The sequence below is a fragment of the Micrasema longulum genome, unplaced genomic scaffold (assembly GCF_059751315.1).
Source record: "Micrasema longulum isolate JH-2025_06_02 unplaced genomic scaffold, ASM5975131v1 h1tg000824l, whole genome shotgun sequence".
Taxonomy (NCBI): domain Eukaryota; kingdom Metazoa; phylum Arthropoda; class Insecta; order Trichoptera; family Brachycentridae; genus Micrasema; species Micrasema longulum.
The window spans coordinates 1,072,921-1,087,693 of record NW_028278016.1 but is presented as its reverse complement, the minus strand read 5'-3'; the positions used below and the strand labels follow the sequence as shown (position 1 = coordinate 1,087,693).

Here is a 14,773-nt window from a genome sequence, read left to right as displayed (position 1 = left end):
TACGTTTTGTTTCTTTTAAACGTTTTGATTAGTTTCGTAAAATTATTGGAAAGAAATATTTTATTATTATTTGCATGATGGCTAAATGGCCTTTGAAAATGAAAACATATAATAATAATAATAATAATATTTGGCTGATTTATATAGCGCCATTTTTGTAAAAAATCACCTCAAGGGCGCTATATAATTGTATATTTAAATTCACATTCTAACTAAGCTAAAGTGACATATTATATTTTCTGATTGAAAATTGAGGGTATGATAAACTAAAGAAGTGAAATTTTAGTTGGGACCTGAACTGACTGGGAATGTTGATGATTCGTAAGTTTGAAAGCAATTGTTTACAGGCAGAGGGTCCAGCAACGGCAAAAACAAGATCTCCGAATCTAGTGTTTGGGAGCGCCGGATTTCGACAAGTTTTCCTCTGCCTGAATAAAATGCTGACCTAAGAGTACATTTTCGTTGTATGTTACATGTATTTTCCCTAATACAAAGGTCCGATAGGTATCTTGGAGCTATTTCATGAAGGGATTTAAATACTGTCCAGCAAAGCTTGCAATAAATAATAAAATTGATTCTCCCAATCTACTTGAAATACTTCCATTCCGTGTGCCATCTAGACCGACAAGACAAAATCTTCAGTTTTACGCAGATAACTCGTCAAAAAATTATCTGAAACAATCTACAATACCTAAAATATGCGACCAATATACAAAATAGATTCACCGAGGCTGATATTTTTTGTGACAATGTATGTAAATTTAGGTCAAAAATCATAAAAATATTGAGAGAAGCAGATACTTGCTTAATTAATTTTATTATTTCTTTAAAATATTTAATTATTTAATGTGTTTTTGACATTTATTCTTAAATTGTTTTAACTTTCTAATAAATATCTTGAATAATTTTTAAGTATTTTTTTTGTAAATCTTAAATTATTTTCAGGTTTATTTTTTTTTATAAATCTTGGGTAAAAGGAAATTTATGTTTTAAAAGAAATATATTAAGCCAATTATGTTATTATTATATTTTTTTTGTAAAAGGCAGATTTGCCGTTTATGTTAATAAGACAAATAAATAAACATACACATTTTTCATTTCATTTTGTATCTTTTACATTTATTATATTTAACATAATTAAAATTATTGCAGTATGTGTAAACAATTTTTTTGGTGTGTGCATGAGTGTCTTACACTAATATACAAATAAATTGTCAATATTTGTGTACATACCGTTTGTTTACCAAATAAAAAAAAATAACCCGTGCAAATCTCAAAGATGTGAGATGTGAGAATATTTTTTTTACTCCCGTAATAAGCCTTGCTGCTGCATTGAAAATAGATTGAAGTTTATCACTTCGACATTGACATTTGTCGGAGAGCTACAGTAATACCGATGTTTGGGCGTTGTACATTTATGTCTCTCAGCCAAGTTTACATTAGAAAAAAAAAAAAACCAATAAGGTAAGGGTAAGATTATAAAAATAAATAGTAAACCTACTGGCAATACTGTGCCCAACTTCATTTGATGGGCGTTAAATTGGTTAAATGTCAGTTGTCAAAAGTTAAACTGTAATCTGTGGATTCTGTGGTTGTCAGTTTGACAAATCAGCAGTGAAATAATATTCTTGAATGTTTAATATTACTAATTTACAAGAATATTTCTAATAATTCATGATGGAAGAAATTGAAAAAGAAGCCCAAGAAGCGGCTTTGAAAATGGTTGTCAACATGATGCAAAGACCCGGGCAATTAGAAAAGGTAAATGAAGAAATCATCACAAGCCAAATTTATCAACTTTACATTTTCAATACTTGCTTTCGTGATTAACTTAATCATTGAATTCAATTTCTTTTTGTTAGATTGAACAATATAAACGACGGATTTCTCACAAGAAAGCATCTGTAGAAGCCCAACTGAAGTCTGCAATGCAGAGCCAATTAGATGGCGTGAAAGTTGGTTTAAATCATCTTCGAGAATGCCTGGATGATATTCACGACGTCGTTGCACGGTAAATATTTTTATTTTCGACAGCAAAAAGGATTCAATGTCTTGCTCAGCGCGAGTTGAAACTGCAACTTGGTTAAGCTTAGACCATTCCCTGTCTGCGTAATATATGAGTGTGAAAGTACTACTAAAGATAAATTTGACTTATTAACTAATCAATGCTCAACAAATCAATGCCCACATTTAATTTCCATTCTAATTTTGCTTTAACAGTGTTAAATTGAGTCATAAAGTTACAAAATCCGCTCTGGAGCCCTTTTCTGCTTTTGATTAAATCTCAAATAACAATTGTTTTACAATATACATGTAATAACAATGTGCATATAAGCCGAAGCAGTATATATTTTGATATTTCAGCAAGATCAAGTGGGATCTGTGACTTACAGTCGCCTTATTTTGTATATTCTTAGAAACATCAATAAATTATCCTTATCTCTTCTTTTTCAAAATTCGTCCAGAGCAGGTTTCTCGGTTATCAATGTTTTAAAAGATTTAATAATTATCCTATTGACTTTAAAAATAAACCTAAGTTGCGGATTACTTTGAAATAAAATATATTCGTATTAATATATTATGCAATTTTCCACTCCTTCTTTCCTTCATTCATCCTCCACCACTCCCCATCAATTTCCCTCTTTTCCTTCCCACTATCTCCTTGTTTTGTCCATATTGCTGTGATTATTTTTTTAAAATTTTAATTTATAGTATATTTATTTTTTATATAGTTAATAATCATTTAAACTGTACATCTGTTTGTATTCTAAATAAATAAATTATTGAAAATAAACACAAACAATAATGAAAAAAAAATTGACATATTGTATTTTCATAATATGACACAATAATTTATTTATTTATATGCAATAATATATATATTTATTATTGTGTCATATTATGTAGTATTACCCTAAATATTGGCAAAACAAATTACATAACATTTAGTAAAACCACAGTGGAATTGAAATACTAGAATCGGCACTCCATATAATATGTAGGAATAATTATACATAAATATTCAAGTAGAATTAACACAAAAAATAAGAAAACTTTCCCATATCTTCAAGTCTTAATATCTTATCCTTAATTAAACTCAAAAAACTTTATTATATTTTATGTAACACAATTATAACTTATGATATAATAATATGGGGAGCCACCAATAAATCAATATTAAAACCTCTCGAGTCTGCTCAAAAATTGATCATTAAAATAATTTTTAAAAAGCCCTTAGGGTGTCCCAGTATTGCGTTGTTTGAGGAATCCAGGATTTTAGATACAAGGCAGTCTTATATTCTTAGAACCATAATGTTTGTAAAAGTAAACACTCCCACACTACCATAAATCAAACTAGAGGATGGGTCTATCATAAACTTAAATTCGGGCAAAGAAATTTCAGATTTTTGGGTTCCAAAATATTCAGCACAAACATTGTAAAACCATGACCCGAATTCAATAAATAATATAGATGTACATAAATACCTTGTTTTTAAACTGTCTAAATATTTGTTAATTATCTTCGTTTTTTTAAGTTAGTCTTCTTTGTTTATTCTCAAATGCAATTTAAAAAAAAATTATTGTTAAGTGTCCTCGGCACGGGAAACCCCAGTAAGGTCACATTATTTGTATTATTAATTGTTGTTTGTAAGCAATAAATATGAATAAATAAATTAAATAAATTTGCAAAAAATTGGTTATGCGACTTAGAGAGAAGTCGGAGAATTTGTTAAAATACACTCCATTAAAAATAAAATGGATACTTAAAATTGATAATCGTTTAATAAATCTTCGAGGTAGTCTGGTTTTTGTTTATTTTGCTCCACAAATAAAAATATCTGCCCTAAAAACCGGTACCTGGTTAGGCAGGTTACAAATAATCCTGAGGAATCCATTACAATAAAAAATGTAGTAGATAAAGGAATTGTAATGCTTGTTAATTAACTATTATTAAAATCTTTGACTTAATAATTTTTATGTATTAATACTTAAAACAATTATGATGTCAACTAGTAAGTAAGTTTTCGCAGTAGCGAAAACTTTTGTTTTCGTAGGTTCTAAGATGTTTTGTTTCTCTCAACTATTTATAGTTGTTTTTAGCAAAATTATTAGACATTACAAAACAACATTTTTACTCTACATAACGAAAATCGTAGTAAACATGGACACAATACGAGAATATCATACAATAATATATTTATTATGATCCCAGCAGTTTTAATTTATAAAATAAATACAAACTGTTGATCGAGTTGAATGCGGCGCCTGCTATTTGACAGTAAGAAGGCTGTCTGCAGATCCAATATTCACTCAGTGAAGACCAAATGCAGTCTATATAACGCCTGCATGACATCTATTCTCCTCTACGGATGCGAATCGTGGCATCTCACTAGGGCCCAAAACAGCAAAATTCTGAGTTTGATAGATGAATAGATGATTTGACTTTGTAAAGAATGCAGTAATAGGGGAATAGACGCAGCAAACTCTGGTGGCAACTGTCACCAAGCGGAGGTGATACGGTTTGCTGGGACATATACTGCAGATGCCTCCTGAGAGCCTTAATCAGGCTTGCCTTCTTTACAAGGCATCAGGTTATCGACTTCCTGGACATCCGCTGCTGTCTGTTTAAGGTAGTTCATGTCAGAACTACAGGACACGAAGCTGACTTGGTAGGATGCACAGAAGCTGGCAGCCAACACAGATATCTGCAGGATCTTTGTGGACACCATATGCTCCAACTAGGGCGCGGACATGGAATGATTTTAATCGATTAGCCAGTATCGTATTTTCCTTTTGATTTTACCGTGCCTCAGATCAGTCTTATTTTTAGGTTGGATACATTGGAAGTTTCCTTAAGTTCCGTAGCTCCTCTGTGTGGGTCTCTGCAGGCCGTGCGTGAAGAGAACATGCGTCATTCTCAGTACGTCACTGCTATGGACAGTCTGAAGCACATCTTCACAGTTCCCGAGAGTGTTGAGAAGACCAAACAGTGGATTAGTGATGGGAAATTGCTCCACGCTCACCAAGTACTTAAAATTTTGTATTATTTTGTGATAAAACTGGTGGGGCCTACAGATTCTTTTGTTTGTTTAACTCTACATTATAAAACAAATTTAGAATGTACTTGAGAAATTAAAACAATAATATATATCTCTGGTATTACAGATCTTATTTCTAAATATGTAGATTCCAGCAAGAAATGTCTATCAACTTTTTTAGGCTTAGCAATAGCTTTTGACAGAATATCACATTAAATCATGGTAAAACGTCTGTCAAATTCACAAGGTAATTTACAAAAATGATTTAAAAGCTATTTTTGTGGTAGAACACAACCAGTTAAAATAGATAATATTACTAGTGAAGAAAAAATCACTGAATTTGTTCATTTTATAGATTATTTCTATCTATTTATTTCTGACACATAAAAAAAAGGGAGAATCTCAAAACAATATCATAAATAACATTCTAAAACAAGACAAGGACAGTCGAGACTAATAAACCAGGCCCTGAAATTATATAATAAACTACCAGACAAAACTAATCAAAAGACTCAGACAACCTTTACAAAAGATGTTAAAAATATTATCATTAACAATAGAATATGAATTTAAAAAACAAAAATTATTTTGTTAAATGAAATTAATCCGTAAGAGTTTATAATTTTTTATATTTTTATTAAAAATTAGAAATATGTGAATTTGGTAATAAAAACAAATTTTAGTACAAAAAATTCTACTGCATTTTTGTGTTTGGTGTTATTTTTGTGTTATCATTCTTATTTTTAAATTCCTATTTATGTGAACAAAAAAAGTTTTGTGGTGTACCTTAAATAACTGATGGCCTGTTTTGATAGTTCAATTATTTTTTACTGTTTGTTTGTACTTCTTCTTATGGTTCCTCTCCCAGATGGAGGTTGGAAATCATCGTTGCGATTCTTACTTTATTGGCAGTTGCCCTGAATAAGGACTGACTGCCGCCTGCTGGCAAGCCCCTTAAATAAGGGCATAGCGGGTTATTCCTTAAAAAAACAACTAATTAATCAATTTTATTTTGCAGTGTTTGACTGATTTGGAAAACTCTCGGGATGACTTACTGTATGAGCTTCACAAGTTACCCAATCAATCCAACCATGATAAGATAATGCTGAAAGCTTATTTTGAAGATGTTGAAACACTTTCCAATTTGCTAGACAAACAGATCAGGCTTATTCTCGGAAGAACTTTAAATACCGTGCGTAAAGAACCAACCGTAATTGTAACTGCTCTCCGTCTAATAGAAAGAGAGGAAAAAAGGGACCTACTTGCTATTCAGGTATGTTTTCACACTTTAAAAATATATGTTTGATGATCAAAATGCGTTGAATTATTTTCACTGATGAATTTTATGTTTCCACTGAATTACGTCTTCATCTAGTTTTACTCTGTGTCCAGGCAGATGAAGTATTCAGTTCTCTATGTGAAATAAAATCAGAACCCTTTACAAGTGTTTTAGACTCGATGGCTGCTCTCAGGCAAAAGTCCTGAATAAGAAAATCAAGTTAAGATAAATCCGCCTCGGCATGTAGTAGTTGACGCGTTCGCCTACCATTCTTGAGGTCCTGGATTCGATTCCTGGCAGGGTAGATATAAAAAAAATGTTTTTTAATGGTTTTTTGAACTGCAATATTTCGTCAATGCTGGACTGGGACCTGGACAAGCATAAGGTTGATGATCACCTTATCTTGTAACAGATGATTGAACCATGCCGCATTTGGTTAATCAATGCATTGCTCTATGCACCGCTTGGTTTGTAAAGAGGGATAATGATGAGTTTTATAAAATTGGTGTTTTAATTCTGTCTTATACATTTCTTTTACATTTTCTTTACAGCAAGATAAACAGTGTGGTTTTATGCCGCCGGGTCGTCCAAAAAACTGGCGTAAAAAGGCATTTGATGTATTAGAGTTGTCTGTTGCGACTCGCATAGAAGGAACACGAGTCGATGAAAGAGAAGACAACAAAATGTGGCTCGTGAGATATTTGGAACTCACCCGACAACTGATTTTAGAAGATCTCCGTGTTGTGAAAACTCTTTGTGTGCCTTGCTTTCCTCCTCATTATGATATTGTCAACAAATATGTACAAATGTATCACAGTTGCCTTTCTACTAGTGTAAGTTTTACTGTTTGACATAGTCAAATGTATTTAGTTAACCCTCTCTGTGCGGCTAGATAATGCCATGGCAGTTCCCAGCAGGCTGCAAAATTTTAGGCAATTTTTAGAAACTCTCTTGTGTGAACCGCTGTCATGTCGGTAATTTTAATAATTCTTCATGTCCTATATAGATGTCTGTGAGTGTACAAAATCTAAAATCATTTGGAATACTTGATCTAGACGCGTAAAGCGTGTACAAAGGCACGCGTATTTATGTGCTATTTTTTCAAATTCAAATTCATTTATTTGACCAAAATAACATTACAAATAAAAATAACACAAAATATTTAAGCTGTTATATTGGGACAACATATCAAATCCTTGAGCAATGGTTTGACATTATTAAGGTATAATATTCTCCAATACCAAGAGTATTTGCCTCTTAAGCAGAGTTTCACGGATGTGAAAGATGTCAATATCCAAAGTGATAATGTTCCGCTCCCTGACTGCTCTTCCAATCGGCATAACCAGAGGCAGGTTGGTTCTGAAAGCCGAGAGGTAAAACAGTGTGCTGACTGTTGGAGATAACCATCAGAAACATAAAAATATATACTCTCTAAAATGGCCGATTTTGCATGGACAGCCCTCTGAGTATGGAAACAGAAATTGCGTAAATGAGCTTATGGCACTTAATCAGTTAAAAAAATAATAACTCGTGTTTGATTGAAGTCGTAGCCTAGAGACGGAAAAGTACGAAATACCAATATCTCAACAGAGACGAAGGAAATAACTTTTTGATGGATATCTAAACCAAGATCATTGGCTAGTTTAAGTGATCACTTTGCACACTGTAACATTCACCATTCTGCCTAATGTTTGTGATTTCCACATCTAAAGAATTTTCAGATGTACATCTAGTCAAAGCAGGCGTCCTTTCACATTATTTGACGCTTCCTCATAGGTGGCATCTGCTAACTTTTTGCTGAAGTTGCTTTATTTATGCTATCAACCATTCTTTTAATTATATTGTCTACTGCTAGAGTAAGCTTTGATAGAATTTAATTTTTAAATTTATTAAACTTCTCATTTTAACCAAGTTATTGATATTATTTTAATTTCTTAGAATAAATTATTTTAAGTGCAGCTTATTGTAATATGCAAATTGTATTTGTGTTTACTCATAACCGTATTCTTATAACAGTTACAGGAGCTAGTACAAAGTGGTATTGAAGGAAATGAGTATGTGTCATTACTTTCTTGGATATTAAATACATACCCGGGACCAGAGTTAATGCAGAACCCAGAGTTGAATATTGATCTTTCAGGATTCGATCCATTGTTAAGTGATAAAACTTTGAACGAAATGCAGGATCAGTACCTACAGGTTAGTTACAAATGTATTATCAATTAATATGACGGCCCTTTATATCAATAAATTTCTTAGGCAGTTTTGGGTTTACGTAATCATGTTCAAAGTTTGGATAGTGCTTATTTAAATACTTTGAGGGTCAAAATATGATCCAAATAAAGTTAAATTGGATATGTCTTGCGAATTCTAAACTAAAGCTGCAACTATAGTGGAATTTTCGCAGAGATCTAGATGAATTTTCAATGAAATAAAACGAGTTGTGGACAGATTGAAAAGATATTTTATTGGACAAATTTGAATTATGTGCATAATAAAAGTTTCAATCATCTAAATGAGGTTTAGTAATATGTATTTGATTGGTTCTTAATTTTACAATGTTATGTGTTGTGTTTCAGAACATGGAGAAGAACTGTATGGAATGGATGGAAAAGACTCTGATTTCTGAGCAGGCAGAATGGACTGCAGGTGGCCTACCAGAACAAGAACCACACACTTCAGCATTCCACACGCATGCACCTATTATTGTATTTCAAATGATAGATCAGAACTTGCAGGTAAACTGGAATTTTAAATATCTTTCAGATATCACTGTACAAGATTTCTCTGTCAAATAACAATTGCCATATTTATGTATTTTATTTTTCTTTACATCATAATCAGCCCATCTTGGTCCACCGTAGGACGTAGGCCTTCTCCTGTCTCCTCCATGCCTCCCTGCAATCCTCATTGGTGGGTGTCCTTGGGGCCTCGTATTCCTCGATCTCTACTCGAAAACACGTTTTATCCACCTATCATCAGACATTCCAGCGATTTGGCCTTCCCATTTCCACTTCAACCAACAAATACTTTCGACAACATCACATAGTAAACATCACTTTGGTTTGACTGCGGACCCAATCATTTATTTTTCTGTCATCATTTTGTTCCAAGCATAATGCATTCCATACTTCTCTGCAACTTGCGACTTATGAGAAGATCGCTCAGTCAGAGTCATACTCTCCGCGGCTTATGCCACGATGGATAAATAGACATTGGTTAAATACTCTAGTCATTAAAGAGTTTGAAATGTGGAATTTAGTTTACCATTATTTTAAGTGTCTCGAAATTGTGTTGAAAAGTTTCATGTCCCAAATTTAACTAGTCCCTTGGAATTTATTATCCATTACATTCACCATCTATTTAAATAAAAATTGACACACCTGAATTGAAATAACACAAACATATTCATCAACAATTATATGTTGAAAGCTGACTAATGTTTTATAAGAATTTTTTATTTTTATTAAATACATTAATTCCTTCAGGTGACACAATAGAAAATATTTTCAAGATTCTCACAAAACAACTTTTCTGTATGGATTGATTGGAAAATGAATACTATATGTGTGATCGTCAGCTACAATGACCGGAGAGTGCATACTTTTTTCTTTGATTTCAGGTGACCACCACAATTAGTAAACAGTTAACATTTAAAGCTTTGCTAATGAGCATTGATCAAGTGACAAGGTATGGGCAAATGTATCGAGATGCTATCATTCAGTTTAAGGTAAAAATATCATCAATATTATGTAATTATTATGATCTCACCGGGAATTAAACTCGGGAAGTAAACGTCGTAGCTATAACACTATTGAAGCTAACCCTTTCTAAACCCCTTTTTATGTCATAAAATATAATATTATGTTAAATTTTGCCTTAGAAATGCATTTATTTTGTGTTCAGTAAGTAAAATTATATAATATGTGTTTGATGTTGACAGAATAAACACTTCAAAGATCGTAGCTTGCTACCATACTTCACACAGCATATAATAACAGTGGTAAATAACTGTCGCCAAATGCAAGAACTTGCTCGGCAGACGGAAAAGAGATATTGGCCCAGGGGAGAGCACCACGCCGGGGCAGATGCTAAAGTAGAGGCTCTGTTGAACACATTTGAGGTTAGCAATTTATGTATACATATTGTCGCCTTATTTTACATACAACATAAGTCACTAAATGATAACTTTACAGGAGAATAAAAACTTCATAAATTAGTGAATTCGTATGAAACTTTATAGTCCTTAAAATATAGCTTGATTAGAATGACAGCTGTCAAACTAATTTCATTAGTGATGGGAAATTACTGATCACTTATCAGTTATTTCATGCAATCATGAAACTCTGTTTCCGAAAATTGATATAAAAAACGCAAACACAAGCCTATTATAGTGTGTTTAACACAATTATTCACCAAAAAGTGAGACATTTATACTTTTTTCATGAACAACATCAAATGAATTATTTTTTTATTCAATCAATTTATATTGATCAATTTGTCCCATCTCTAACGTTTTTGCAAAATGATGTAACCTTGTAAGAACGTCGTTAATAATTAGGTTTATTTTAGTTTTCTTTTACTTTTAAAGCTGATTTTATATATTAACGTTGATTTATGTTTCAAGCATTGTGTTAAAAAAATAAATTAACACGCCATATACAAATGATTTTTCGTGTGTCAATATAAATAACTCCTTTGACGTTACTACAAAGTTATGTCGTTACTTTTTCTGACAACTGTCATTCTAATCATATTACATTTTAAGGACTATAGTGATTTTTTTGAACCAAATGTGTTGTTTTTATGGGATACATGATTTTTAAGTGTTTTATCTAAACAAATGTAAACTACTGTACTACTAGGTGCGAAGATTTTCACGGTCACTGTTATCAATATTATGTATCTTTTTTGGGTGATACCGTGTATGTTGGATTTGATCCGACGTTTCGGCTACCATTGCAGGAGCCATCTTCAGGGAAAACAGTTTTTCAGCCGAAACGTCGGATCAAATCCAACATACACGGTATCACCCGAAAAAGATACATAATACTGTACTACTGACTACCTACAGACTTACACTGTATTCCAAGGAATATACATTTTCTTTGAAATACTCGTTATTTGAAAAATGTGTTCTATCTCTTTTCTGTCAACAATTTCTTAATTTAAGTTACAGAGATTGATGCTATTTTATAAGTTGAAAATTATTAATATCTCAAATACAGAAAAAATTACGTTGTATTCAAATGAAGGCAACGATATAATAAACATCATTAAACATTACTCTTGTCTTTGATTTATATCATTTGATGACTGCTCTCGGTGGAATTCTATTGTAATTAGGTAATAACTTACTCAAATACATAATTTATATATTTAAATATTTTGTACACTTTCACATGTTTATGTGTCTTATTATCATTTGATTCACTTTCGTCTGTTTATAGGTTGATAATTCTTGCCACGAATGACATGTTTTAGTGTTTTTAACTTTATGAGTTTGTTAAAATGAAATTCGATTTTTAAAATGTTAACGAAAAGGCGGACTGTAAATGAAAAACGAATTTCATTAAGTTTTGTGATAGGGAAATATTTGATAAAGGATAGGAACATGGTATGGATACCTACCTTTAATATGATCTGATTGTTCTTCAATTTCTGGCACTGGATGACAAAATGAACTATAAAATATAACAATGTTTTCCACAACGCACGACGATTCCAACCACTTTTTATCCAATTTTATGTGAAGTCAAAAATGTTGTTTGGGTTTTGTTCTTAATCCGAATCTTCTAATTTTGAATATATTCTATCTTGATGTTAGGTAGGTACCATAAGGATGGGTCAAAGGAAGGATGGGAACGAAAGGTAATCGGCCAGGAATAGTATCGATAAATGCTGTTATTTACTTAACAGAGTTCTTGATTATGTTAATAATTCTGAATACAATATGTGAAGGAGTTAAAGGCAAAAACGCCACCGTCCATATCATTGTTTTTGAGAAAACCAACAAAACCAATAGCAGAAAGAATATTCATTTTAAGTTCGATGTGCATCTCGTATGTGGTTACACCACCTTTCGCTTCTGGTTTTGTTAGTTGTCCTAAGAACAGTGGTTGTGGAAAGTGGCGTTTTTGCTTTTTGCTCAGGTGTTATGTACATAGTATATTTTCATAGAGTAGATTAAAATTTGTATTTCGAATGGGTTATTTTTAATTTGCCATGTAAATAAGAATTGAAAAAGAAAAAAAGGCGCAAATAAAAAGGTAGAGAGAGATGTTTAATGATATTTAATTAGAATGCGTTTTTCTACTGGAATATTTCATTGTTTAGCTGCGTACTGACACTTATATAAACAAACTTATCAACTGAACTTTGTGTTAATTTTTTTGATGCTGCATTTGATCGGTCAATATTATTTGCCTTATCCAGGCGCAACATTTCATACTTTCATGCATCTAATTTGATAAAAAAACCTTATGTATCTCTAACCCGACTTTATACCTTTATTTCAGGACTTGCGAAATGAAGCGGTAAAATATTTACTCGAAGAGGCTTTTCTTGACTTAGATACGCACTTTGATGAATTATTTACTGCGAAATGGGTTCTTTCCTCTATTCCCATCGACACCATATGTGTCACTCTGGAAGATTACTTCCAAGACTATAACCATTTAACTTCTAAAAATTTTGAGTTTGTCATCACTGAAGCTGAAAACCTTGTTTGTAAGAAGTATATAACTGCAATGCTTTCGAGACGTCTTACATTAAAAACCGTGGAAGAAAATCAAACTGCTGTTGCGAAGATTTTGCGAGAAGCAAACCAGATCAAAGCGTTCTTCATGAGGATCGCACCTGAAGTTAGTAACCTCGAGTGGCCGTTTGAAATTATCAACATGTTAGCAGAGGTAAATATTGTATTTTTTTTTTTTTGTTTTTTTACATAATAATAAAACCGAGTATTAAAAAAAATAAAGCATAATTACATATCAATGAAATACATATTATTCAACAATATTGTGTGTGTCTAAATTTTTATAAACAAATATCTTTTTGAGAATTCAATATGCACGCCTCGGCATTTATCTATGACTTGTCATTTCACAAAAATTAACAGATGGAAGAATTTAAATGTCAATATGAAGATATTTAAAAAAATATATATTTGGACCCCTGTATTTAGTAGCCTTACGTGTCATGTACAAGGCTAAGGTACTCAGAAAAAAATGTTTTTGTTTGTCTTGGCAACGGGATGTTCGATCACTGATTTTGGTTTATTACTTTTATGAGTCCTATCACCATTGTTGCAAAGTCCAAGAACAATGGCGCGTGATAACTACTTTTAAATACAGTGTGGATATCTGTTAAGGATATTCCATCTTTCCTGCATTCTGCTTTAAGATTATGGCGTTGTAAACTGGAAAATGGGCAAAATCAGGTTCTTTTTTAAATTGACTATTTTATTGGAGGTTTGATATCCTTTTTTTAAACATTCTATTTTGTAGGTTCTCAAATGCGAGGATATCGATATGTTATCTCTGGACCTTCATAAGCTTCACGACAAGTGTCCCGATATAACTGAAGACCATCTGATTAGACTCCTGAGCTTGAGGGGAGACATTCCTCGCAGCGACATCAAGGAACGAGTCTCCTACATTGTCAACACCAATAAAGGATCCCGTCAGCCGCCCGCCAACAGTATATTTAGTCAAATTGTGTTCAACGACAGATTACTCTCCCATTTCACATTATAATCACCTGTTTGTTTTTAAAATGTTCAAGTTTGTAAATATATATATAAAATTATGAATAAATAAATAATCTTCCTGAAATATTTTTACTGTTGTAATTTGAGGATCCCATGGCCGGGCAGATGATGTGACCAGAACCCTGGATGACTGTTTTTGACTTTATTTTATGTTATTTTATTGGAAAGCCAACAGACTTGATGGCTAATCTCAGGTAAAAATCTTAGTGTATTGGTTACCTGCCATGCTTGAGGTTCCAGGTTCAAGTCCTGGCAGGGGATGTAAAATATTGGTTTGAAGGGTGGTTTTATACTATAGTATTTCATTGTTTCTAGACTGGGACCCGAGGCGCAAGACAATAGGGAAATTTCACATACTACAAATACCAATAAAAATATGTGAAAAAGATTTAGAAAAATTAACTGTATTTTCGAAATCAATATACCTAGATATTGTAAGAAATGTTTTCATACATAACTTTTTTAATCAAATTGTTGAAAATATGTCTCTACAAAATCGCGACATGTTTGGTCTTGACAATTGTGACGTCAAGATTCGTGGCGTCATTCTATTTAAATTTAAGCACTCATAAACAAAGTTCTAAATTCAACCGAATCATGAAGTATTAGGGGCGTGGCCAATGCAATAGACTGTTTTCGCGGTAATTCAAATTTATAAATTGAAAAATATTTAGTACAAAAACT

At 32.2% G+C, this 14,773-nt stretch overlaps 1 protein-coding gene across 1 annotated transcript; it reads left to right on the top strand.

The window, feature by feature from the left end:
• Positions 1–1,536: 1,536 nt before the first annotated feature.
• Sec6 (Exocyst complex component Sec6) lies at positions 1,537–14,155 on the top strand. Its single transcript, XM_088230872.1, has 11 exons — positions 1,537–1,761; positions 1,863–2,011; positions 4,832–5,027; positions 6,058–6,312; positions 6,870–7,151; positions 8,335–8,517; positions 8,898–9,056; positions 9,941–10,048; positions 10,262–10,441; positions 12,837–13,229; positions 13,827–14,155. Exons 1-11 carry the CDS (start codon positions 1,675–1,677, stop codon positions 14,073–14,075), a joined length of 2,241 nt encoding a protein of 746 aa, XP_088086998.1. The 5' UTR covers positions 1,537–1,674; the 3' UTR covers positions 14,076–14,155.
• The last annotated feature ends 618 nt before the right edge of the window (positions 14,156–14,773 follow it).

Bases quoted from the DNA above. Each gene is read 5' to 3' on its own strand.
- Sec6 (XM_088230872.1), top strand. From the start codon at position 1,675: ATGATGGAAGAAATTGAAAAAGAAGCCCAAGAAGCGGCTTTGAAAATG. The intron at 9,057-9,940 runs GTAAACTGGAAT...CTTTGATTTCAG, and splicing joins TGATAGATCAGAACTTGCAG to GTGACCACCACAATTAGTAA. The intron at 10,442-12,836 runs GTTAGCAATTTA...CCTTTATTTCAG, and splicing joins CTCTGTTGAACACATTTGAG to GACTTGCGAAATGAAGCGGT.